This window comes from Protopterus annectens, chromosome 10.part0 (genome assembly GCF_019279795.1).
Source record: "Protopterus annectens isolate FY-2018-M chromosome 10.part0, PAN1.0, whole genome shotgun sequence".
In the NCBI taxonomy this organism is placed as follows: domain Eukaryota; kingdom Metazoa; phylum Chordata; order Ceratodontiformes; family Protopteridae; genus Protopterus; species Protopterus annectens.
In genome coordinates, this window is record NC_056744.1 from 344,848,436 (window position 1) to 344,871,591 (window position 23,156).

General features: G+C 41.7%; 1 protein-coding gene across 1 annotated transcript in view; it reads right to left on the reverse strand.

The window, feature by feature from the left end:
- Nucleotides 1–23,156, reverse strand: part of LOC122813115 (flavin-containing monooxygenase 5-like) — a 589,830-nt gene that overhangs the window by 23,197 nt on the left and 543,477 nt on the right. The window contains exon 8 of the mRNA XM_044085248.1: nt 9,008–9,080. Within this exon, the coding sequence (XP_043941183.1) occupies nt 9,008–9,080 (73 nt within the window). The remainder of the gene's footprint in view (nt 1–9,007; nt 9,081–23,156) is intronic.

Genomic DNA, 23,156 nt, shown 5'->3' on the forward strand with positions numbered 1-23,156 from the left:
TCAAGGACAGAACCCACAGGGTATGAATTGCTGGAGCCTTGTCAGACTCCAAACCAGTTACAAGTGGTGTCCCACAAGGCTCAGTCCTGGGACCTCTCTTGTTTGGTATATATTTCTTGGAGGTACAGGCCAACACGGAAGGACTGTGGCTGACCAAGTTCACAGATGACTGCAAACTGGGTGCCATAATCGACTCTCCAGCCGACACAAGCATCCTCCAAAAGGGCCTCATAGAAACAGACAACTGGTGCCAGAGCCACGGCCTCAAACTAAATGCCAAAAAGTGTATAGTCATCTCCTTTGGCAAAAACAAAGTGCCCACAAATTACCACACAGGTGGTAATCCATTAAGTACAGAAGAAGTCATTAGGGACCTGGGGACCCAAGTTGATAGCAATCTCTCATTTGACAACAACATGGCCAAAGTGGTTAGAAAAACATTTTATATAGCCCACCTAATCATGAAGGGATTCACATCTAGATCAGGGGAGGTCATCGTGCCTCTTTACTCATCCCTCATCAGGCCCATAATTGAGTACAATGCCCCTTTTGGGATGTACCTAACCAGACACCTGCAGCAACTGGAATGACCCCAAAAGTACCTCACCAAGAGGATCAAAGGGCTCAAACAGATGCCATAATGCTGCCCAGTTAAAGAAACTCCAGCTCTACTCAGTGGCATACCGCCTGTTCAGAGGCGATCTGTGCCTGACGTATAAAGCCATGTCCAACCTGGAATTAATGGACATGCTGCACCTCAGAAAATCCAAATCCCATCGAGCTACACGCTGGAGAGACTTGAACCTCAGCACTGAAATAAATAGGACATGCTGGAGGGACAGATTCATAACCCATAGGCTCCCTTCACTCTGGAATAAAATCCCAGTCCAGGTTAGGCAGAGTCCCTCATTGACTCTCTTCAAGAGGAATCTTGATGAGTGGATGGGAGATTGTAGGTTTACCCCGGGTATCACTTCTGTGTCACTGTTGGACAGAGGCATAGTATACTAACCTCGAAAAAGGGCATAGCAAAATAAATTTAAAATGGGTGGCGAAAGCCAAACACATTCTGGCTAGGCTTATAAATGCCCTAGGGCAGATAGCCTAGTATGAACCTATGAACAGTATAAAGACAAAATGATCAATTTTAACAATTGGCTAAAGTATTGGTGTCATTCATAGGGGATCCAGTATCTGTCAGCCTGGGATGACATACTCGACAAGCCATGCTGCTTCGCTAGGGACGGCTTGCACCTGTCACCCCTGGGTTTTCGAATACTGGCAAAGGCTCTTGCCTCCCCCATAGTGCCTTTTTTAGGCAAGGCTCAAAAGACAAACCCACCTCCACAGACAACACACACAAAAAAAAAAACTAAGGGTAATGCTGCCCAATGCCAGAAGTCTAAACCTCAAGATGCATACACTCGAGACTCTCCTCAGTATGGAGAATATCGATATCTGTGCAGTAACAGAAACCTGGTTCAAGGCTTCCGAGAGCACCCCGGCAATAACAGGTTACTTCATACCATGCTTTCCGGCCCAAAAACTCAGACCGAACCACAAAAGGAGGGGGAGTATCCATATTTATCAAAGATACCCACACCTCCAGGTTAGTGGCACTGCATGAAGCATCGGAGACCACCCATGTGCAACTAACAGTAGGCAAAACTGCCTTTTAGTTTGTAGCCTGCTACAGACCACCCTCCCAAACACAGGAACCTCACTCGGCTTTCCTGAGAACACTGGAGAATATGAAGGTCTCTCCAAACACCATTATATTGGGTGACTTCAACTACCCAAACATTGACTGGGAAAACTACTCAAGCCCAAACACCTCCCAATGGTTCCTAGAATTTATAAACTCAAATGCTATGGAACAACTGGTCACCACTCCCACAAGAGGGGAAAACATATTGGATCTGGTCATCACTAACATGGGGTCTCTATGTTCCACACCAGAGGTATACCCGTCATTGGTAAGATCAGACCATAAACTAATCTCACTGGACATCCATATTCCGTCCCCACTCCTAGCCAAGGAAACCAAGGTGAAGAACTACTCAAAAGCAAACTTCACACTTCTCAAAACCGAGGTGGAATCCTTCAAAGCCCCCGGGGCAGTGGAAAATACGGCCCAAAATGCAGAATCCTTTACAAAAGCATTCTATGGACACCTACAGGAATGCATGGAGCATGCTATCCCAAATAAAACCAAGACTCACTCCTCCAAAGGCAGGAGGCCTGTCTGGTGGACCCCGGACATAAATAAGCTATACAACAGAAGGAGAAAGCTACTACATGATAGAGCAAAATCCCAAAAAGGGAAGGCGTCTCTGATCAGTACTAGCAAGAAACTATGATCCCTCATAAAATCATCTAAGGCCAGCCTCGAAAGAAAAATTGCACAAGACACTAAAGATAATCACAAGGCCTTCTTTAGTTATGTCAGAAGCCTGGGAGGCAACTCCCAAGTATGCTCTGAGTTAGTGCAAAATGACAAAAAATACACTGAACCCACAGACGTTGCCAACATCCTGGCAGAAAGGTTCAGTGCAAACTCCCCCCCCCCCCCAAAAGAGCAAATGTCTATCCCAACAGAGTGTAGCCTTCCTGAGATAACAGATGAACAGGTGAGAGCTGCCCTCTCCAAAGCAAAAAACACAGCATCAATGGGACCAGATGGTGTCCCGGGCTGCATCTTACATGAGCTCCAAAAAGAACTAAACCCTCACATAAAGTCACTGTTCCATCTTAGCCTTACTACAGGATATGTACCCAAGGAATGGCGTACAACAACAGTGGTCCCACTCCACAAAGGTGGTGCCACAACAGACCCCGGAAACTATCGCCCTATAAGCCTGACTAGCCTGGTCTGCAAAGCTATGGAGCGTATCATCATGGAAATCATAAACAAAGACATTGGGAACCTCCAGACACTGGATCCTACCCAATTCGGCTTTGTTAAGGGCAGATCTTGCCTCTTGAACCTGGTCAACTTCTTTGAAACAGTTACCAAAGCCATAGATGAAGCGAAGGTAGTCCACACAGCCTACCTGGACCTCGCAAAAGCCTTCGACACAATACCCCACTCGGGCATCATAAATAAGCTCACCAGCCTAAATATCAACCCCTATGTCACAAGATGGGTTGCAAACTGGCTCAGGGATAGAACCCACATGGTCAGAATAGCAGGTGCCATGTCAGACTCTAAACCAGTTATAAGTGGCGTCCCACAAGGCTCAGTCCTGGGATCTCTCTTGTTCAGTATATATTTCTCAGAGGTACAGGCAAACACGGGTGGACTATGGCTGACCAAGTTTGCAGATGACTGCAAACTGGGTGCTGTAATCAACTCTCCGGCTGACACAAGCATCCTCCAAAAGGGTCTCACAGAGACGGATAACTGGTGCCAGAGCCATGGCCTAAAGCTAAATGCCAAAAAGTGCATAGTCATCCCCTTTGGGAAAAACAAAGTGCCCACAAATTACCACATAGGTGGTAATCCATTAAGTACTGAAGAAGTAATTAGGGACTTGGGGACCCAAGTAGATAGCCATCTCTCCTTTGACAATCACGTTGCCAAAGTGGTTAGAAATACCTTCTATATAGCCCACCTTATCATGAAAGGATTCACATCTAGATCAAGAGAGGTCATTGTGCCCATCTACTCATCACTTATCAGGCCCATAATTGAATACAATGCCCCATTTGGGATGTACCTTACCCGACACCTGCAACAACTGGAAGGACCCCAAAAGTACCTCACCAAGAGGATCAAGGGGCTCAAACAGATGCCCTATGCAGCTTGGATAAAGAAACTCTAGCTCTACTCAGTTGCGTACCGCCTACTCAGAGGCAATCTGTGTTTGACGTATAAAGCCATGTCCAACCCAGAATTAATGGACATGCTTCACCTCAGGAAATCCAAATCCCTTAGAGCTACATGATCCTGGGACCTGAACCTCAGCAAAGAAATAAATAGGACATGCTGGAGGGACAGATTCATATCCCAGAGGCTCCCCTCACTCTGGAACAAAATCCCAATCCATGTTAGGCAGAGCCCCTCACTGACCCTCTTCAAGAGAAATCTTGACGAGTGGATGGGAGATCGTAAGTTTACCCCTGGAATCTCTTCTGTGTCCCTGCTTGACAGAGGTACAGTAAACTAACCTTAAAAGGGCTACCTTCTGTGACCTACTATACAGAGGCACAGTCAACTAATCTAAAAGGGTGGCAAAAGCCAAACACACTCTGGCTAGGCTTATAAATGCCCTAGGGCAGATAGCCTAGTATCAACCTATGAACCTATGAACATCTGTTTATGTGAGACACTTAGGGGAACTCATGGAATAATTTTCATCCGAATTATGTGGAATAACTCCCATATGACATCTGCTGACTTTCATTTGCATCACTCCTCATAATGTTATGAGCAGCAACATTGTGATGTCACTTGTGATGTCACCTAGTGACATCAATGTTCAAGGGCCTGACAAGCTCTACAGTGCTCTCCCTAAATAAGAGTGATGTCAAATTGATACCGAGCTACTGAGGGAAATGACTGCTAGATGTGTTAACTCCCATGTGTAGTGCAATTATACATGTCACACGTGATCATCTCTGAATCATTTTATTGTACAAATATTACAAACTAAAATTACACTGTTATTTAATAAACTCACAATAATAAATAAATAAAAAGTTACTCTATCAATAGTAAGGTTAGGTAAAAATATGTATATATATTATCCATACATGGATCTATGACATTTCACTAAAATATATCCTAAAAGCATGTTTTTGCAGGGGGGCCTGTACCTCCCCTTCCTTATATATACTAATTTCATGGTTGCACAACCAATGAGAAAAGGAAAAAAAAACACACACAGTGAGTGAATGCTGGAGAGCAAACGCAAACATCTACAGGTATGGAGGTACAACATGACATCACAATCCACAAATACTCTGCTAGACTCACTCCCCTAATAACTCCTATGATAAGAAATGACACCATTACATACTTTCTATACACGTCTAGATTTTTCTGTAAATAAGTTTTTCAGTGAAATGGGTTTACCCATTTTAGTTTGAGTGAAATGACAGGGACCCATACTATATATAAATACAGTTTACCATCAATTGTGTGAATGACACAACATAATTCATTCAAAATACTGACTTTGAAAAATCACTTCCTGCATATTCATAGGTTCATAGGTTCGTACTAGGCTATCTGCCCTAGGGCATTTATAAGCCTAGCCAGAGTGTGTGTGGCTTTCACCACCCCTTAGGATGAGAATACTACTCCCATTTAGGGTTTAGTTTGCTGTGCCTCTGTCTAGTAGTGACACAGAGATGACCCCCGGGGTAAACCTACGATCTCCCATCGACTCGTCAAGATTTCTCTTGAATAGAGTTAGTGAGGGGCTCTGCCTAACATGGATTGGGATTCTGTTTCAGAGTGTAGGGAGCCTCTGGGTTATGAATCTGTCCCTCCAGCACGTCCTATTTATTTCTGTGTTGAGGTTTAAGTCTCTTGCTCTCGTGGCTCTGATGGATTTGGATTTTCTGAGATGGAGCATGTCCATTAATTCCCGATTGGACATGGCCTTGTACGTCAGGCACAGGTCACCTCTGAGTAGGTGGTATGCGACTGAATAGAGCTGGAGTTTTTTCAGTCAGGCAGCATATGACATATGTTTAAGACCCTTTATCCTCTTGGTGAGGAACTTTTGAGGTCTTTCCAACTGCTGCAGGTGTCGGGTAAGATACATCCCAAATGGGGCATTGTACTCAATCATTGGCCTGATAAGAGAAGAGTACAGGGGCACAATGACCTCTCTTGATCTAGATGTGAAACCCTTCATGATAAGGTGGGCAATATAGAAGGTCTTCCTAACCACTTTGGCAATGTGAGTGTCAAATGAGAGGTTACTGTCAACCTGGGTCCCTAGGTCTCTGATTACCTCTTCCGTACTTAATGGATTACCACATATGTGGTAATTTGTGGGTACCTTGTTTTTCCCAAAGGGCATGACTACACATTTTTTGGCATTCAGCTTAAGGCCATGGCTCTGGCACCAATTATCCGTTTCTATGAGGCCTCTCTGAAGGATGTTTGTGTCCGCTGGAGTATCAATTATGGCGCCCAGTTTGCAGTCATCTGCGAACTTTGTCAGCCACAATCCTCCTATGTTTGCCTGTACCTCGGAAAAATAAATGCCGAACAAGAGGTGTCCCAGGACTGAGCCCTGTGGGACACCGCTTGTGACTGGCTTGGAGTCTGACATAGCAACTCTGACCCTGTGGGTTCTGTCCTTGAGCCAGTTTGCAACCCATCTCGTGACATATGGGTTTACATTTAGGCTGGTGAGTTTGTCTATGATGCCCGAGTGGGGTATTGTGTCAAAGGCTTTTACAAGGTCAAGGTAGGCTGTGTGAACTGCCTTACCCTCATCAATGGCCTTAGTGACTGTTTCAAAAAAGTCGACCAAGTTCAAAAGGCAGGATCTGCCCTTGACAAAGCCAAATTGGGTAGGATCCAGTGTCTGTAGGTCCCCCAATGTCTTTGTTTATGAGTTCCATAATGATCCTCTTCATAGCTTTGCAGACCAGGCTCGTCAAGCTTATGGGGCAGTAATTTCCAGGGTCTGTAGAAGCACCGCCTTTGTGAAGTGGGACCACTGTTGCCGTACACCACTCTTTGGGTACGTATCCTGTAGTAAGGCTAAGATTAAACAGCAGCCTTATGTGTGGGTTTAGTTCCTCTTGGAGTTCATGTAGCACACAGCCCGGGACACCGTCCGGTCCCATTGGTGCTGTGTTTTTAGCTTTAGAGAGGGCGGCTCTCACCTGGGCATCTGAGATGTTAGGGAGGCTACACTCTGCTGGGATAGTTATTTCTCCTTTTGGGGGGAGGGGGAAGAGAAATTTGCACTGAACCTGTCTGCCAAAATGTTGGCAATGTCAGTGGGTTCAGTGTATTTTGTGTCATTTTGGACTAACTCTGAGCATATCTGGGAGTTTCCACCCAGGTTTCTAACATAGCTAAAGAAGGCCTTGTGATTGTCTTTTGTGTCTTTTGCGATTTTTCTCTCAAAGTTGGCCTTGGATGATTTTATGAGTGATTGTAGTTTTTTGCTAGTACTGATCAGAGATGCCTTCCCTTTTAGGGATTTTGCTCTGTCATGTAGTAGCTTCCTCCTTCTGTTGTAAAGTTTGTTTATGGCTGGGGTCCACCAGACCGGGCGCCTGCCTTTGGGGAAATGGGTCTTGGTTTTATTTGGGATTGCATGATCCATGCATTCTTGAAGGTGCCCGTAGAAGGCATTTGTAAAGGATTTAGCAGTGTGGTTTGTGGTTTCCACTGGCCCAGGGACCTTGAAGGATACCACTTCAGTCTTAAGAAGTGTGAAGTTGGCTTTTGAGAAGTTCTTCACTGTGGTCTTTTGTGCAGGGGGTGGGGGCGGGATGTGGATTTCCAGTGAGATTAATTTATGGTCTGATCTTACCAATGAGGGATATACTTCCGGTGTGGAGCATTTTGTCCCCATGTTTGTGATGATCAGGTCTAGTATATTGTTCCATCGCATTTGAGTTTATGAATTCTAGGAACCTTTGGGCTAGGGTGTTGGGGCTTGAGTAATGTTCCCAGTCTATGTTTGGGTAGTTGAAGTCTCCCAATATGATGGTATTTGGAGCGACATTCATACTCTCCAGTGTCTTCAGGAAGGCTGTGTGGGGTTCCTGAGTTTGAGAGGGTGGTCTGTAGCATGCTACAAACTGTAAGGCAGTTTTGCCTATGATTAGTTGCACCTGGATGGTCTCCGATGCTTCGTGCGTTGCCACTAACCTGGAGGTGTAGGTATCTTTGATGAATATGGATACTCCCCCTCCTTTTGTGGTTCGGTCCAAGTTTTGGGGCCGGAAAGCATGATATGAGGTAAAACCTGATAGTGCTGGGGTGCTCTCAGGAACCTTGAACCAGGTTTCAGTCACTGCACAGACATCGATGTTCTCCATACTGAGGAGGGCTTCGAGGGCGTGCATCTTGAGGTTTAGACTTCTGGCATTGAGCAGCATTACCCTTAGTTTTTTTCCACTTGTGTTTTCTAGGGAGGTAGGTTTGTCATTTGAGCCTTGTAAGTACTCTTAAGTACCTCAGAATGTCAAACTGCATTTAGCGACAAAATTCCATTCGCAATTTCGATATTTAGTTTGCAGTTCATTAATGCAAATCATGTGACTTAACATTTCGGGGCACCCCCTGCAAATTGTATAATCCAACTAAGAGATCGGAGTACAGTGGTTAAAAATGTAATTTCCTGGTCCACATTGTACTGCGATCTCTACTCAAAATGTCGACCACATATGTGTGAATGCACAGTGGGATTTGCTGCACAGAACACTCACAGTATTGAAGGTCGACAATATGGGAAGCAGGCAAATGACTTTCGACATTCCTGTTTCTGCTGAACCTCCATTCTACTTTTCATGGCAAACCTATAAATACATATATGTGATATTTGTGTGTGTGTGTGTGTGTGTGTGTGTGTGTGTGTGTGTGTGATATATATATATATATATATATATATATATATATATATATATATATATATATATATATATATACACACACACACACATACATAGAAAAAGAGAGAGAGACACACTAAAAAGAAAATATAGTCAGCACAGCAATGAATCAGATAATACTGAAATCTGAAGAATTAATCAGAAAAATAAAAGACTGCATTCTCATTTTTACTGCATGAAGTTCCTGTGAAAAAGATTGCAAGTAGTAAGTGTGATCTTTACTTTTTTAACTTTAGAAAATATAATCTTGCTTAAGTACTAAAGTGCTACCATTACAAAATATGTTTATTTATGTCTAATAATTTCAGTTTAAGAAATCCCATTTGAACAATCCTGTCTTCAAAGGTGACTTGCATACCATTTTGAGACAATTGTTTAAAAAAAATAGTATTGATTTAAATTAATTTATTACCTTCTGTTCAAGTCCTCTTTCTTCTTAATAATATCTGCCATCATGGCTCCAGCAGAGGGCAGTTTTGCTAGCCCTGTAAAATAAAAACAAAATCCGTTTGAACATGGCAAGTGTTAGATATTATGAATATAAGGCTGAAATTAATTCTGTTGTAAATATGCTGAAAGATAAAGCATAGAATAAAAAGTTTGCTTGAATATATGTATAGAGTTTAGCAATGTAAAATGTGCATTCATACTGTATGTATGACAGACAGGCTTCTCTTCACAGCATCAGAAAAGCCTAACAAAGCAATATTGGAAAGTAAGGATTACATGATTTTCTCATGTTTGCAGAACAAATATCTATTAACAGACATCCTTTTTTATAAACTCAGCAATACGTGATGTTTTTCCAGTAGGAACAGAACAGACATTTCCTTTCATTCTTCCTTTATTCTGATTGCATGCATTTGTGCATTTTCACATCAGCAGAACTGCTGACAGGACAATAGAAAAGTCTAAAAACAGACATTATGTGATTTCCCACAGAAGGCCAAAAAAATACCAAGAGAAAATAACATAATCTATGTGCATGACTAGCACTCTATATAACAATTGTAGTAATTCAGTTATGTGAGAAAGGGACAGAGAGAGGTATTTTGTAGAAGTCATCATTCATATCTGTAATGAAGAAAACCTTTGTAAATATATGCTACAAACTAACAGAAACAGTACGTGTCATTTGTTATAAAATAAGTTATTTGTAACTGTGCTTATAGCTGCAAAATATATTTCTTTATCAGTGTGCAATTTGAAAGGCTTGGTGCTTTAAACAGACTACAGATGGAGTCATGCAAAGCTCTGTGTCTCTGATTCAGCAGTAAACTGACTGTGTGTCTTAAAAAGACTTTGGATCCAGAACAGCACAGCAAAGCAGAGAGCGCAAATTAAAATACATTTTTCAGTAAGATGCCATTATCTCTGGGGAAAAAAAGTTTTTGTATAGTATAAAGACAAAAAAGTGGCATGCTCAAGTGACAGTAAAAACTATTATATAATGAACACCCCATTAATATTCCAAAATGTGCATGCTGATTGGCCAGCGTGCCCGTTGTAAATCCCACAATATACCAATGGAAAAAGGTCTGGTGGCAGGGACTTTTTTCCGTTGGTATAAAGTGTCCAAAACTTTTTTTTTAATAAAGAAAAAAAAAAAGAAAAAAAACGGAGCAATGGAGACTTTCTTTTTTCCATTGCTTCCGTTTCAAAGCATTGATATACTGGGTATGCATAAGAATGCAAGTTTCATATGCATGCGCAGCACATCAAAACAAAGAAGCAGTATACCACCACTGGCGGAACAACAGTAATGCGTCATTATACAAAGACATTAAAAGTAAGTATTTTTTCATAAACAATGTCATTGTATAATAGCAATAACTGACTCCGTGGTTGTGGTATATTGAAGTCTGCCCAAGGTTGGCTTTATTTAATCATTCGGGCTTTGCCCTTCTGATTAAACCATGCCAACTGTGGGTAAATCTTCAATATATCACACCATGTCGTCGGTTTTGCTTAAATATCCAACATTTCAGCAGTATAACAATAAATTAATTTTCTTCATTCATACAAGATATTCAGTAGATGAGTGAGTAAACTGTTAATTAGCAAAGACATGTATGCACTTGAAATGTAAATGACCAAAGGTAAGAATCAAACCATATACCTTCTGTCTACAGGGTAACAAACCCTAGGTCATCACCTTTGTTTTAAGTTACAGAAGATGAACTTTAATAACTTTGATATTATACATACAAAAAAGCTGTTTTCTACAGGGGCAAGCCCCCTGCATGCCCCCACACCTCCTGCTAATTATATATACTATTTGCAAGATTGCATAATCCCAGGTGAAGGGACATGTTCCCTAATATCAAAGATTGTCAGTTTCACACACTTGCTGACCATCTGTTTTGTTGACCAAAGCACGTGGACATAACACTTGGGAATTTTGATTAATACATTATTATTGATAAACTCACCAAACTAGGCATCAACCAATATATCACTAGGTGGGTTACAAATTGGCTCACAGATAGAACCCACAGTGTGAAAGTAGTGGACTCCAACAAATTGGCTCACAGACAGAACCCACAGTGTGAAAGTAGTGGACTCCAATTCAGACTGCTGACCAGTCATGACTGGAGTCCCACAGGGATCGATTCTAGGTCCTCTCCTGTTTGGCATCTACTTCTCAGAAGTCCAGGCCAACACAGAGGGACTCTGGCTGACCAAGTTCACAGATGACTGCAAGCTGGGAGCCATTATTAACTCCCCAACTGATGTAGACATCCTACAGAAAGGCCTCACTGAGATCAATGACTGGTGTCGAAACCATGTCCTTAAGCTTAATGCCAGAAAAATGCATCGTCATCCCCTTTGCAAAAAACTTAGTTCCCACTAATTACCACATCGATGGGAGCCCACTGAACACTGAAGGCATTATAAGAGATCTGGGGACACAGGTTGACAGCAACCTCTCCTTCGACCATCACATTGCCACTGTGGTCAGGAAGTCCTTCTATGTGGCACATCCCATTACCAAGGGTTCTGCATCCAGGAAGAAAGAGGTCATCACCTCTCTCTACTTTTCCCTCATTAGGCCAATTATCGAGTATAATGCCCCATTTGGCATGTACCTCACTAAACACATGCAACAGCTGGAAAGGCCACAAAAGTACCTCACAAAGAGGATCATGGGCCTTAAACACATGTCCTACATGGACAGACTCAAAAATCTCCAGCTATTCTCTGTCTCATATCGTCTACTAAGAGGCGATCTCTGCTTGACTTACAAAGCCATGTCTGCCCCAGCTCTATTAGAAATGCTACATCTAAAGAAATCCAAATCCCTCCACACCACACGCTCCAGAGACCTCAACCTAATTACCACAATCAACAGAACATACAGGAGGGGCAGGTTCATAACCCAGAGACTGCCCATGCTCTGGAATAGACTTCCCATACATGTCAAGCAGAGCACCTCACTGGCCTCTTCAAGACAAATCTTGATGACTGGATGGGAAATAGAAAGTTCACCCTGGGGATCACTCCAGTGGCTCTACTTGATAGAGGCACTGGGAACTAAAGTCGGGCGGCACGATGCCAGGGCACTTTAATGGCTAGGCTTGTAAAGGCTCCAGGGCCATTAGCCTAGTACACACCTACGAACCTAGGAACTTGTGTGTATATATATATATATATATATATATATATATATATATATTTATTTATATATATATATATATATATATATATATATATATATATATTTATATATATATATATATATATATATATATATATATATATATATGGTTATATACTTCACCGATATTGGATACATATATATATATCGATATATATATATATATGCAGAAGACACACACGGGACACAGAAGATCACAGTGCATATATATAGGGTTATAGGTAGTTATATATGTGAGGTTTAGTGGTTTTGCAGGATTTTGGTGGTTGTGTGTTGTGTGTGGTTTTTGGATGGGGAATGTGTTTTGTTTGTCATGTGAAATTTGTTTTTTTGTACTGTCGGTTAGGTATATATATATATATATATATATATATATATATATATATATAGATATATGTAGATCTACTTCAAAAGGTGGAAGACCCAAATACTCAAATTGCAAAACATTGAGAAGATAACTTTGAAAATCCATTTAATCAAACCCAATAATGAAACCCGGAACATCAAACTGTAAACCTTACCAGAGGTCCGGCCTTCACTTAAAGGAACAGTTCTCCCTTAAACTTCTAGTGAAGTACACCATGTTCAATCTCTTGGTTCCCTCTGCTTATATGAGCCTGACCAAGGAAGAATTTCTATATCCCTGTCCACTCACCCAGGCTGGATTTAAAGAGAGCTGCTTTGCTTGATAAAGATAAGGAGTTTAATCCATATGCTGGGGATCCTTTGAGAGGGGTATCTATCCTTCTAACAGGTTCTGTTACCATTACAATGTAGATTTAGATCTCTAGAATGGATATTGGTGGTGCTACCTGTTTTGTGGACATGTAAATGGTAAAGCAGGACAGGGCCACCTGCAGCACAGTAACCTAAGCAGAGGTTATTATATGGAGATCTGTAGGAGACGGGGTAGAGTGACAGAGCTTTTGAGATGTTCTCTGTGTTTTAGGGAGCTCATACATGACATTCTCTTGGTGAATAAGTGTTGTGCTTTTTCAAAATGCAAGGATAGATGCATGCCAAAAGAAGCTTTATATTATACTATGGGTGTAATAAGAGCATTATATTCTACTATGGGTTCAATAAAAGCATTACATTCTACTATGAGTGTAATAAGGGAGGACTAGAAAAGGACAGTAACTTTCTTGGACCTGGACGACATGCCTTTGTTTACTAATTATACTAGGAAGAAGAATTACTAATGGTAGTTGATACATGTTGGTTAGAATTTGCTGTCCACGATTGTTCTAGCATCCCTTATAACTGTATCAGTTTTGGGGGGTATCATTTATGCTGTAGTTCAGGGGTGTTTTTGCTCCCCAAAGAGAGCAATGCTGTACCTGTTCAGATTGAGCTTAAGACTGTGTTCCTGACACCTGGAGTGTGTGTAGGCCCTTGGAGTCAACAAAGTCATCTGGAGAGTCAGTGATAGTCCTGAGCAATTATCAGCTAACTTAATAATTTCTAGAGCAATGGTGCAGCATAGGGGGGCAGTGTCAGTATTCAATGAGAGTATATTCCTGTTTGAAAACATTAGAAGCTTTAAGTGAAGGTGCAATGGCTTCAGCACACAAACACACAAAATATCTATTGCGATAGCTGTATCAAAATGCTGGTTAAAAGACTAACCCCACCTTGTGCTATCTGACAAGTTGCTTAAGTATTAACATTTAATTGGATCTATTTCTCGATATTGCTGAAATGTTGGATAGCGTTAAAGGTCTTGGCTAAATGAAGGCAGGCAGTGTGCACTGATATGTTATCATCAAATATTTCAGCCAATTTCTCAAACACCTTGCCAGATTTAGTAAGCAGAACCTACCTTTCACAACTGGTTAGGGCTGAGGGCTTGTAAGCTGTCAATAGACTTGTTTATGAGCTCCATACTGGTATGTTCCACTACTTAGGAAATGATACTGGTAAAGTGAATTGGTCTGTAGTTCCTCAGGTAGGTAGTAGGGACATCCATATGGAGAAATACCACAACAGCTGTCTTCCAGGCCCTGGGCACACAGCCAGTACAGAAGCTAAGTCTCAAGACGTTTAAACGGAAAATAACAAAGCAGTATTTTACACCAACAAGGAGGTAGCCTCTTATGTTCGGCGGACACATGGAGCAAGTGTTTTTGGTTTTGGAAATAGGTTTTAAGATTTGTTCTGAGATAACTACGAGACAGAAGTGTGGACTGAAGGGAATAAGGGAAGGAACAGAGAGGAATTAGAGGGAAAGTCCAAACTAAATTCATCTGTAATTACATTGGCAGTATCACTGGAGATCAACATAGCGCAGTGTTAGGTATTGTTCCTGAGATGCCCGGCGCACTTAGAAAAGGCATTATGGCAATCTCTGCATGACATGGGAATGGTCAGTTCTTACCTGGCTTTACAGCTGTTGATCTTGCGCATTAGTCCTTTACTTACATTTCTGAGCTCACCTTTAGCATGGGATGGTTTGAGTTTATTTCAAAGGGCCAGCAGGTTTTTTTTATTTTTTTCCTTTTACTAGAAAGTTTGTTGGTTTTAGCACTGCTTCTAAATCTGACATTGTGTTTGTGGCAGATGTGGACAGATGCCTCAGTGCTGGAGTTTAGGCAGAATAGAAATCAGTGTTATAAGTGGCTTCACACAGGGTACTTATGGAAAAAAGGACACCACCTTCACCTTAATTGACCAGTGATGGGGACACTATGGGCGTGGACTATATTGACAATGTATATGTAAGAACAATATCAAGCTGGGACAGTACTGTCTGGTATAGAGATTAAGCAGGGATGATGTCCATGAACCATTGTGCATGTTTGTTGTTGTGGTGTTTGCTTGCCAATTTATAGACAGGTACTTGAAACATCAGAGAATAAGCATGTTTGGTTCAACAGTTAAAGACTCATTTTGTGGGCTGTGGAAAAGATGGAAGGTTTTCTCTAGTTAGCAATGATATGATTGATGGATGTGTTTATGGATACCAGAATATGCAGGATTTCTGGGTCATTATCTCACCGGATTAGCCATGAAATGATAAGACTTGAATAAATATGGACACATACTATCTGGAAATGTAACACCTTTCTTGGGGGGTCTCAGGGAAGTCATAGCATTGAACCCCAAAAAGAAGGGGTACTGTCAGTGCACTGAGGCTAAACTTCTGTAATTTTATGAATGTGAGTGGTTTCAACTTCTCATCTCAGTCGAGTAGAACAAATAAATCTCTGGTGTTATGAATCTCTCACCACCATTCTTTTTGTTAAGTTGAATGTCACACAGATAAATTCTGTCTATTCAACCTCAATCCATGGGCACTGTCTTCTTCTTGTCTGTACTGCAGACAATCTGGTACTGTGAAATGCATGCAAGGGAGCTAGGACTTATGGGAATAATAATGGTATGCAATTTCCCATAATTCCATATTCAAAGTAATTTAATATGCAATTGGAAACTGAAACAACTGCAGCTAGAATTACAGGGAAAAGCTCATTAGCAGCTCATAACATTTATCCTCTGTGCTCAGCTACTGAAAATATAATGCAGTCTTGCTAATACATGAAATACTTCTTGGAGGAGTCACATAGACTCCTTTCAAATAATACTTAAAAAGACTCTTGCACTGGAGTTACTAAGTCCTCAGTGTTATCCTGAACTCTTAAAATAGCATCCTGAAATTATCAAAAATTTAAGACCCTTTGTTATTGCTTGACACCAGATGTGGTGAGAAGGAACTCAAAAATCAACAACATCAGAACAAGACTGAGGCCCTGAACTTACCTGAGATTATTACACATTTTTTTTGTGTGCTAGCTTGGAATCAGGTGTAGCTCTGCTCTGTTCACACTCCGCTTCGCTCTGGGCTCACTCTGCTCCCCTACCCTAACCCCATTCCCACACACCCCTCTTTCATTACATTTATACTTTCCTTAGCCACTCCTACTTACTCTCAAGCCCACCTAGTCACCCATTAACCACTTAGTTCCTGCCTTCTTATGTACTCGTTATTCACTTAGTTCCCTCCTTCTCTTTTTTAACTTAGTCCCATATCCATCCATATTTCCATTTCCTGTGCAATACCTTCCTTCACCTCACACTTGATATACCTACTTCCTTTAACCATAGCTCTGTTTCTATTCACTAACCTCACAGCACTAAGCCCTTACTCCTTACATACTACTTTCAACCTTACAACCCCACAAACAAATTCCAGTCAATACTCCTACTCCTACGGCTGGGAGTTTGGCTTAATGGTTAAGGTATTTACCTTACAGACAAAAGGTTCAGGGTTGGATTCTCAGATGGGGTAATTGGCTTGAAATATCCCACACTACAAACAAAATTATCTAGTATATCTTCCTCCCTGCCTTCTCTCCAAGCTCCCAAAAAGGGAAGGCATCTCTGATCAGTATTAGCAAAAAACTAAGGGCACTCATAAAATCGTCTAAGGCCAGCTTCGAGAAAAAAATTGCACAGGACACTAAGGATAATCACAAGGCTTTCTTTAGTTATGTTAGGAACCTGGGTGGGAATTCCCAGATATGCTCAGAATTAGTCCAAAATGACAAAAAATACACCAAGCCCACAGACATTGCCAACATCCTAGCTGACAGGTTCAGTGCAAACTCCCCCCTCTCCCCACCAAAAGGGCAAATATCTATCCCAACAGAGTGCTGCCCCCCTGACATCTCAGATGCTCAGGTAAGAGCCGCCCTCTCCAAAGCAAAAAACACAGCATCAATGGGACCAGATGGTGTCCCGGGCTGCGTCCTACATGAACTCCAAGAAGAGCTAAACCCAAACATAAAACTACTGTTCAGTCTTAGCCTTACTACAGGATATGTACCCAAAGAGTGGCGTACAGCAACAGTGGTCCCTCTCCACAAAGGTGGTGTCTCAACGGATCCTGGAAACTATCGCCCCATAAGCCTGACTAGCTTGGTCTGCAAAGCTATGGAAAGGATCATCATGGACCTCATAAATAAAGATATTGGGGACCTACAGTCACTGGATCCTACCCAGTTCGGCTTTGTTAAGGGCAGATCCTGCCTCTTAAACCTAGTTGATTTCTTTGAAACAGTCACCAAGGCCATTGACGAGGGGAAGGTGGTCAACACAGCCTACCTGGACCTCGCAAAAGCCTTCGATACAATACCCCACTCGGGCATTATAGATAAGCTCACCAGCTTAAATATAAACCCTATGTCACTAGATGGGTTGCAAACTGGCTCAAGGACAGAACCCACATGGTTAGAATTGCTGGAGCGATGTCAGACTTCAAACCAGTTACAAGTGGCGTCCCACAAGGCTCAGTCCTGGGACCTCTCTTGTTCGGTATATATTTCTCGGCGGTACAGGCCAACACGGAAGGACTGTGGCTGACCAAGTTCACAGATGACTGCAAACTGGGAGCCATAATCAACTCTCCAACCGACACAAGCATCCTCCAAAAGGGCCTCATAGAAACAGACAACTGGTGCCAGAGCCATGGCCTCAAGCTAAACGCCAAAAAGTGTATAGTCATCCCCTTTGGCAAAAACAAAGTGCCCACAAATTACCACATAGGTGGTAATCCATTAAGTACAGAAGAAGTCATTAGGGACCTGGGGACCCAAGTTGAGAGCAATCTCTCATTTGATAACCACGTGGCCAAAGTGGTTAAAAAAACATTTTATATAGCCCACCTAATCATGAAGGGATTCACATCTAGATCAGGGGAGGTCATCGTGCCTCTTTACTCATCCCTCATCAGGCCCATAATTGAGTACAATGCCACTTTTGGGATGTACCTTACCAGACACCTGCAGCAACTGGAAAGACCCCAAAAGTACCTCACCAAGAGGATCAAAGGGCTCAAACAGATGCCATATGCTGCCCGGTTAAAGAAACTCCAGCTCTACTCAGTGGCATACCGCCTGCTCAGAGGCGATCTGTGCCTGACGTATAAAGCCATGTCCAACCTGGAATTAATGGACATGCTGCACCTCAGAAAATCCAAATCCCATCTAGCTACGCGCTCGAGAGACTTGAACCTCAGCACTGAAATAAATAGGACATGCTGGAGGGACAGATTCATAACCCAGAGGCTCCCTTCACTCTGGAATAAAATCCCAGTCCAGGTTAGGCAGAGTCCCACATTGACTGTCTTCAAGAGGAATCTTGATGAGTGGATGGGAGATCGTAGGTTTACCCCGGCTATCACTTCTGTGTCACTGTTAGACAGAGGCACAGTATAACTAACCTCAAAAAAAGGCATAGCAAAATTAATTTAAAATGGGTGGCGAAAGCCAAACACACTCTGGCTAGGCTTATAAATGCCCTAGGGCAGATAGCCTAGTATGAACCTATGAACCTATGAACCTAAAAGACTCTATCCACAACTTCATTCTTTTCTTTTCCTCCCTTACACGTTCCGGTGATATTCATGCTAAACCAGGTCCCCAACCTTCTCTCTCATCTCTAAGGCTTAACTCTTCTAAACATACTAAAAGCCTCCACTTAGCTACCATTATCTTCCAAAGCATCTGTAACAAAACCTCTGAGTTTCATGCCTGGGTCACCCAAAACAAAACGCATATATTAGCTGCTACAGAAACTTGGCTAAAATCTTCCATTCAAGACTCTGAATTTTTCCCTCCCAATTTCAATGTAATTAGTGCAGACAGACAACATAAAAAGGGAGGTGGTGTCACCTTAATTTTTACAAATATCCTTATTATATCCACATTTCCTACATCTACTCCACATTTCCAAAATGCCAAGATTTTAATCTCATTTCTAGACATCAATAACACCAAAAAACTCTGTATTATAGTCATTTACATTCCACCAGGAAACAACATCCCAGTTTTAGAAGATATTCTATCCTGGATTTTTCTTCACTATAAAAATTGAAACTATTATATTAGGTGACATGAACATCAACTGGGCTTCTACTTCCTCCATCCAATCTCCCACTAGCATAAATCTATTCCATTTTACTCAATTAATTAACTCAACTACTAGATTTAACTATCTTCTTCTGTTGGCTTTTCCCTGTTAGGGGTTGCCACAGTGGATCACCTGTTTCCATTTCTTCCCGTCCTCTGCATCTTGCTCTGTCGCACCAACCATCTGCATTACCTCTCTCACCACATCCATAAACCTTACCTTAGGCCTTCCTCTTTTCCTCTTACCTGGCAGCTTTATCCTTAGCATCCTTTTCCCAATATACCCAGCATCCCTCCTCAGCACATATCCAAACCAATGCAATCTCACCTCTCTGGCTTTGTCTCCAAACTGTCTAACCTGGGCTGACCCTCTAATATACTTATTCCTAATCCTGTCTACCCTCATCACACCCAGTGCAAATCTTAACATCTTTAACTCTGCCACATCCATCTCTGACTCCTGCCTTTTTGTCAATGCCACTGTCTCCAACCCATATAACATAGCTGGTCTCACTACCCTTTTGTAGACCTTCCCTTTCACTCTTACTGGTACTCGTCTGTCACAAATCACTCCTGACACTCTTCTGCACCCACTCCACCCTGCCTGTACTCTCTTCTTCACCTCTGTTCCACACTCACCATTACTCTGAACTGTTGATCCCAAGTATTTAAACTCATCCACCTTCACCAACTCTACTCCCTGAATCCTCACCATTCCTCTATCCTCCCTTTCATTCACACACACATATTCCAGTTTTGTCTGGCTGACCTTCATTCCTCTCCTTTCTAGAGCATAGCTCCACCTCTCAAGGGTCTCCTCAACCTGTTCCCTACTCTCACTACATATCTCAATGTCATCTGCAAACATCATAGTCCACGGGGACTCCTGTCTGATCTCGTCTGTCAACCTGTCCATCACCAGTGCAAATAAGAAAAGGCTCAGAGCTGATCCTTGATGTAATCCCACCTCCACCTTAAACGCATCTGTCACTCCCACTGCAGATCTCACCGCTGTCACACTACCCTTGTACATATCCTATGCCACTCTTACATACTACTAATTATAAAACTAACAAAAGCTCAATACTAGACTGGATCCTGGTCTCAGACCCTTCTAAATATCCAATTTCCGGCACCCTGGCAAATTCCTTTAGTGACCACCTCCCAGCCTTCACTATTCACAATGTACATCTCTTTCAAAAGCCCATAATATAAAGGCTATACAAAACTTATCAACATTCTGTCCTCATACCTTCAACAGTATTCTAAGAAACTACAATTGGAACTGTCTTAAAACTCTGCCACTAGAAGATTCCCTCCTTCACTTCAATAACTCCTTTTTAAACATGCTACATAGCTTGGCTCCTACTAGATCCAGAAAAATTAAATCCAACTATGCCCCTTGGCTGTCTAAATCTACTAAAGAAATCATGAAAAACAGGGACAAAGCCTGAAAGCACGGTTTCAAATCTGAAAATCCCTCTGACCTTAACTTCTATAAATATCTCTGAAACCTAGCTTAAAAACTTATTTGCAAAGACAAGCAACAATATTTCTAGAATTTACAAACAAACAGGAAAAATAACCCCAAACTCTTCTGGTCCTCCATCAATAATCTCTTTAACCTTGGCACAAAATCAAATCCCTGTCCTTACCCTAACATGCCACCCGACCATATAGCTTCCAAATTCAACTCATATTTCATTGATGCTATAAGCTAATCTCACGGCCTCCTTTTCCTTACCTCTACCAAGTAATTACTCCCTTATGCCCAACTCCTCTCTTCATCTACCTCATAATCTTTTGAGCCCTAATGCTGCTACTCAAAACTGTAACAAAGAAAACCCCAACTTGAATTTAATCTCTCCCCTGTCTCCACTTCCTCCATAAAAAAAACTCCTGCAAAACTTAAAACCCTGTTCCAACTCAGCCGACAATATTCCTGCCAAATTCCTTAAGATCACTGTTAATGCATTAGCCTACCCAATCAGCATCATAATCAACAGATCTAAGAATCATACATTCCATCTTTATGGAAAAAAGCTATTATCCTGCCCCTTCATAAAGGTGGCCCTTCCTCTAATATCTCCAACTTTCAGCCCATTGCGCTAGTATCCCCCATCTCTAGAATTCTGGAAAAATGTGTCAAAAAGCAACTTATCCACTACCTGCTAAATAATAACATCCTCTCCCCAACCCAACATAGATTTCATCCAGGGCACAGTACTTCTACTACACTAATCTCCTTCTCTGAAACAATTAACAAAATCAGTGACTCAGGCTATACAGCATCTGCTCTCTTCCTAGATCTATCTAAAGCATTTGACACTATATCTCATTCTATACTCCTGTCCCAACTTTCTTCTATAGGTTTATCTTCTCAGTCTTTTACCTGGTTTAAAAGCTATCTCTCAGATAGGCAACATGCCATTAAATGGCAGCACTCTATCTCTCCCTACCTCCATAACCCTACAGGCCTCCCACAAGGTTCAATTTTAGGTCTCCTTCTGTTTAATATAGTATGCAGATGACTTGAACATAGTCTGCTCTGCATTCAACCCTGGCATGCTACAACAAATGTCTCAAACAGCTTTCTCTACTGTAGAATCCTGGCTCCACAAAAAACACCTCTCCTTAAACACCAAAAAAACTTATGCTGTTTATCCCAAAAGAAATACTGCTGTCAACAAAGATTTTAACATACTCTCACTGAACTCTATAAAAATTGAATTAGTAGCTAGTGCCAAACTTATATTTATTTATTTATTTATTCAGTTTGATTACCGGGGAGGTCCACTGGGCTGGGGAGCCCATTTTCAGTGGAGGCCCAGGGAGAAAAGCTCCACAGTAAGTTTATTAGATACATGTTTGTCTATCATAGTAAAAAATGCATAGTAATAAAAAAAATACATAAAAATACAAACAATATGGTTCAATCTCCAAAGCAATAAACAATCAATACATTACAATTAAGTTTAGGAGAAAAATGAGTATACATTGTAATAGTTGGAAGTAATAATTAGTCATGAGAAACAAATAAGTAATTGAGAGTGGGGTAAGGAAGGGGAGAGGTTAGCCAGGAGTGAAGGGAGAGGAGGGTTTGAGAGGTAAGGATGGAAGAGTGCAATTACATTTCCTGTTTAGGAAGAAGTAAGAATGAAGTTGAGATTTAAAGTTATTGAGGTTATTGCAGGACCATAGAAAGGAGGGCAGAGCATTCCATTTTTTGCTAGGGTAACGGATATGAGAAGCTGGCCTGCTGGGCGCTTAGGTTTATGAATGGTAAGCAGGTTTTGGTGAGAAGATCTGAGAGGTCTACGAGGGGAATATGGTTGCAGTATGTTGGATAGTGTGGGGCAGTTTGAGGGTTGGAATAATAATTTGTGGACTGTGGTCAATTGATGCAAGTCAAGAAGGTTGGGGAGTTCAAGCCAGTTTAGGGAGTGAAGGGAATTGCAATGGTGAGAGGAGGATTTGGCACTGGTGGCAAATCTAGCAATTTTGTTGTAGCATATCTCTAGTTTGGAGGTAAGTGTGGAAGATAAGTTAGAGAACAGGGGAGAGCCATACATAAGAGAGGGAAGGAGATAGGTAGAGGCAAGAGTTAGCCTAGAGGAAGGAGAGAGGAAGTGGTTGTTTCTGTAAAGTAGGCCAAGTTTTATGTGTGTTTTTTTGATATTCTGCTGAATATGGGAGCTAAATTTTAGCTGATTGTCTATAGTAACACCGAGAAGTTTGGCAGAGTGTATGATCTCTATTTGTGAGTTGTTAAGGCTGGTGATATGAAGGGAGTTTTCATCTAGAGGGGAAGTTTTGGAAGGGGAGAATAGAAGGATCTTGTTTTTTTTTTGGCGTTAAGAGATAGGTGGTTTAGGAGCATCCAGTTTTCAGTGGTAGAGAAAGCATTTTGAGTCAGAGATTGAAGCTCAGCTAGGTTAGTGGCGCTGCAATTAAAAGTGGAATTGTCGGTGTATTGGACAATTTTGGAGTTGGGA